The sequence below is a fragment of the Geospiza fortis genome, unplaced genomic scaffold (assembly GCF_000277835.1).
Source record: "Geospiza fortis unplaced genomic scaffold, GeoFor_1.0 scaffold213, whole genome shotgun sequence".
Lineage (NCBI taxonomy): Eukaryota > Metazoa > Chordata > Aves > Passeriformes > Thraupidae > Geospiza > Geospiza fortis.
The window spans coordinates 431,061-434,729 of record NW_005054399.1 but is presented as its reverse complement, the minus strand read 5'-3'; the positions used below and the strand labels follow the sequence as shown (position 1 = coordinate 434,729).

At 64.8% G+C, this 3,669-nt stretch overlaps 1 protein-coding gene across 1 annotated transcript in view; it reads left to right on the top strand.

The window, feature by feature from the left end:
- The first annotated feature begins 575 nt into the window (after nucleotides 1-575).
- The window catches only part of SREBF1 (sterol regulatory element binding transcription factor 1), a 7,355-nt gene continuing 4,261 nt past the window's right edge, over nucleotides 576-3,669 (top strand). Inside the window, 10 exon segments of the mRNA XM_031061059.1 lie at nucleotides 576-871; nucleotides 873-1,054; nucleotides 1,186-1,358; nucleotides 1,429-1,513; nucleotides 1,516-1,553; nucleotides 1,631-1,849; nucleotides 1,935-2,049; nucleotides 2,131-2,345; nucleotides 2,714-2,918; nucleotides 3,465-3,669. Coding sequence (XP_030916919.1) covers nucleotides 576-871; nucleotides 873-1,054; nucleotides 1,186-1,358; nucleotides 1,429-1,513; nucleotides 1,516-1,553; nucleotides 1,631-1,849; nucleotides 1,935-2,049; nucleotides 2,131-2,345; nucleotides 2,714-2,918; nucleotides 3,465-3,669 — 1,733 coding nt within the window.

The following is a 3,669-nucleotide window of genomic DNA, read 5'->3' as shown; positions in this document are numbered from 1 at the left end:
GCCCTGGGGGTGTCCCGGGGTCTGTGAGTACAGGGGGGGTGATGAGCCTGGGGGTAGCAGAGTGTGGGGTGTGCTGGGGTCTGTGTGCCCCCGGTGGGATGTGCCGGGGGTACCGGGATGGGGACATGGTGGGAGCATCCCAGGACACCTCAGGGGAGGTGTCACAGAGACCCCGAGGTGCCACTGATGGGACAGACCCCCCCTCAGGCTGTTTTAGCCCCGTGCTTGCCCAGCTGCCCTCCCGAGGGCTGTTGTGATCAAACACACCTGGCACTGGGGTCTGGCACATCCCGGGGGTGCCACCCCGCTGTCCCAGCCTGAGCATCCCCTCCCCTGATACCGGGGCTGATCTGGGGATTCTCGGGGTTCCCAGGACAGAATAAATGAATGAATGAGCTGGCACAAGCCCCCCTCAATATCAGAGACACCCTGAGATGTGCCCTGCCATTCCCAGATCAGGCTGAAACCCCCTGACTGCTGCTGGCCAAGCCCTGACACCCTCGTTTTGAGTGCCGTGCCTCATTTTCCCCAATGGGATGGGTGGGAGGCTGAGAGGAACAGGGCACAGCAGATTCATGGTCTCCCAGGGAATTTTGCCTCTGGATTATGGGGATCTGCCCCCTAAATGCTACACCGCGGGGAGGGCAGGACGGGACCAGCCCAAGGCCGCCTTGGGAGGTGCAGGGCAGCGGCTGACGGCACTGGGGGTGTGTTTTACAGACATGCTGCAGCTGATCAACACGCCGGACAATGACTTCTCGGGCTTGTTCGACTCACCGTTCAGTGCCCCGGACAGCGCTGTGCCCCCGGGGCTTCCCTCCACGCCGGGCACCCTCAACACCTTCCTGGCTCCCAGCAAGCCGCCCCCCGCCGCCCCCGGCCCCGCTGCTGCCGGCGCCGTCCCTGGGGGTCAAGGAGGAGCCGTCGGTGGTGCCCAGCAGCCAGCCCCAGCCCCAGCCCGGCGTCATGCTGGCCCCCAGCTTCGTCCCTGCGTCCCCCAGCCCGTTCAGTCCCCAGCCCTTGGTGGGCTACCAGAACCAGCACAGCTTCTCAGGTGAGCATTTGAGGGTGCAGGGGGGGATCGGGGCTCCCAGGGCGAAGCTGTTGCTGGAGGGGGGATGTGTCCCTGCAGGATGGGGCTGGTGCCAGGGGCTCTCTTAACGCTGTCTTCTGCTCCACGCCCAGCTGTGCAGCCTGGGAGTGCGGGGCAGACCCTGCCGAGCCCTCTGCCCACCCCACAACCCAGCCAGCCCGTGACACTGCCTGGCCCCGTGCAGAACGTGGCACCCCAGCAGCTCCTGGCCCCCGCTGCCGCCCCCAGCACCCAGTCTGTGTCACCGCAGATCCAGTCAGTGCCGGTAAGCCCAGCGCCAGGCCTGGGGGGTCCCGGTGACCCCCAGAGTCCTGTTGACCTCCAGTGCCCCTCAGGTTCTCCTGCAGCCCCATTTCATCAAGGCTGACTCCCTGCTGCTCACGGCCGTCAAGACAGACGCCAGCAGCGCCAAGACCTGCCCCCCAGCGCCAGCGGCTCGGCCGCCCCGCTCCAGGTGCCGGTAGGTGACACCCCCGGAGCACTGCAAGGTGGGGAGAAGCGTCAGGAGCATCCCTGACCCCACCCTGCACCCTGCAGGCGCTGGTGAGCGGAGGGACCATCCTGGCCACGGTGCCGCTGGTGGTGGATGCGGAGAAGCTGCCCATCAACCGGCTGGTGCCCAGCGGGAAACCGGCGCTGCTGCAGAGCCGCGGCGAGAAGCGCACGGCCCACAACGCCATCGAGAAGCGCTACCGCTCCTCCATCAACGACAAGATCGTGGAGCTCAAGGACCTGGTGGTGGGCACCGAGGCCAAGGTGGGAGCAGGGCTTGGTGGGGCAGGGCTGGGCAATGGGGGGGTTGGCCCGGAATTTGGGTTGAACTGTCCTGGCCCACCGGCAGCTCAACAAGTCAGCGATCCTGAGGAAGGCTATCGAGTACATCCGCTTCCTGCAGCAGAGCAACCAGAAGCTGAAGCAGGAGAACCTCGCCCTGAAGATGGCCATGCAGAAGAACCGTGAGTGGAAGGGCAGCTCTTGGGGTGGGGGGCTCGGCTCCGTGCCCCCAGGCAGCCATCAGCTTACTCTGCTTCCTGCAGAGCCTGTGAAGGACCTGGGGACCCACTGCAGCCGGGGGGCCAAGGCAGAGGCCCCCATGGAGGTGGCGAAGGCAGAGGTGATGGAGATGCTGACACCGCCGCCCTCGGACGTGGGCTCACCATCCCACAGCAGCCCACTCTCACTCAGCGGTGGCAGCAGCAACAGCAGCAGCAGCGACTCAGAGCCTGAGAGCCCCCTCTGTGCCCATGGCAAGGTGAGGGAGGGCTGGGGGGATCTGCCTGCCCTGAGTGGGGCAGGGGTCTGCTGCTTCACATAGGAGGTGCCAAGGGCAAAGTGTACCAGATGGGGAAAGAGCTGAGAGCCCTGGTCTTGTTCTCTGAGGCTGCTCCTCATGTGATTTGGAGCTGGGTGGAGTTTGTTCTACCTTAAAATGTGCTCTGTGCCCCATGCCTATACCCTGAAATCCATGCCCCTGTACTCCAGCCTGTGCCTCATCACCCTGTCCTTTATCCCATGCCCTATATCCCATGCCCTATATCCCATGCCCTATATCCCATGCCTGTGCCCACCACCCCACGCCCACGCCCGTGTCCCAGGCTCACAGCAGCTCTGCCCGTGCAGGTGAAGCAGGAGCACCCACCACCCTCGCCCAGCAGCCAGGGAATGCTGGACCGCTCCCGCATGGCCCTCTGCGCCTTCGTCTTCCTCTGCCTCTCCTTCAACCCCCTGGCCTCCCTGCTCCGGGGTTCTGCCTCCCCAGCCCCCCTGGGGAGCCAGGACACCGCTGGTCCCGGCAGGAGCATCATGGCTCAGTCTGGCACTCTGGGTAAGCTCTGGTCTGGGGTGGGGGACATTGGGATGGAGGTTGTTGGGATGGGTGTGGGGTGGAGGCTGTCAGGGTGGGCAAGGGCTAGAGGCTGTTGAGGTGAAGACCATCAAGGGGCAGGATGTTGGGGTGGGTGTATGGTAGGAGTTACCTGGCTCAAGGCTGTTGGGGTTGGCATGAGGTGAAGACTGCTGGGATGGGGGGCATCAGAGTGGTGACTGTCACAGTGGAGGTGATCATGGTGGACAGGGGTGAAGGCCATCAGGAGAGGGGTCTTGGGCTAGGTCTGAGATGGGAGATGATTGGGATGGACATGGGGCAGAGGCTATTGGGTGGATGCTGCTGGGATGGGCACAGGGTTAAGGCCACCAGAATGGATATCCTGGGATGAGTGTGAGGCAGAGACCATTGGGGTGGAATCTGTTGGGGTGGACACGACTGGGTGGAGGCTCTTTGGTGGATGTGGGATGAAGGCCACTGGATGGAGACCCTGGGGTGGGCACAGGGCGGCACTGGCGGGGTGTTGCTGACCCCATCCCTGCACAGAGGACCCATGGGGGTGGACGCAGTGGCTGTGGCCCACACTGGCCTTCTGGGCCCTGAACGTGGCGCTGGTGCTGGGCGCGGTGGTGCGGCTCTTTGTCTGCGGGGAGCCCGTCACTCGCCCCCACTCCGAGCCCTCCATCCTCTTCTGGCGGCACCGCCGGCAGGCCGACCTTGACCTTGACCGGGTACGTCCCCAGAGACCCCT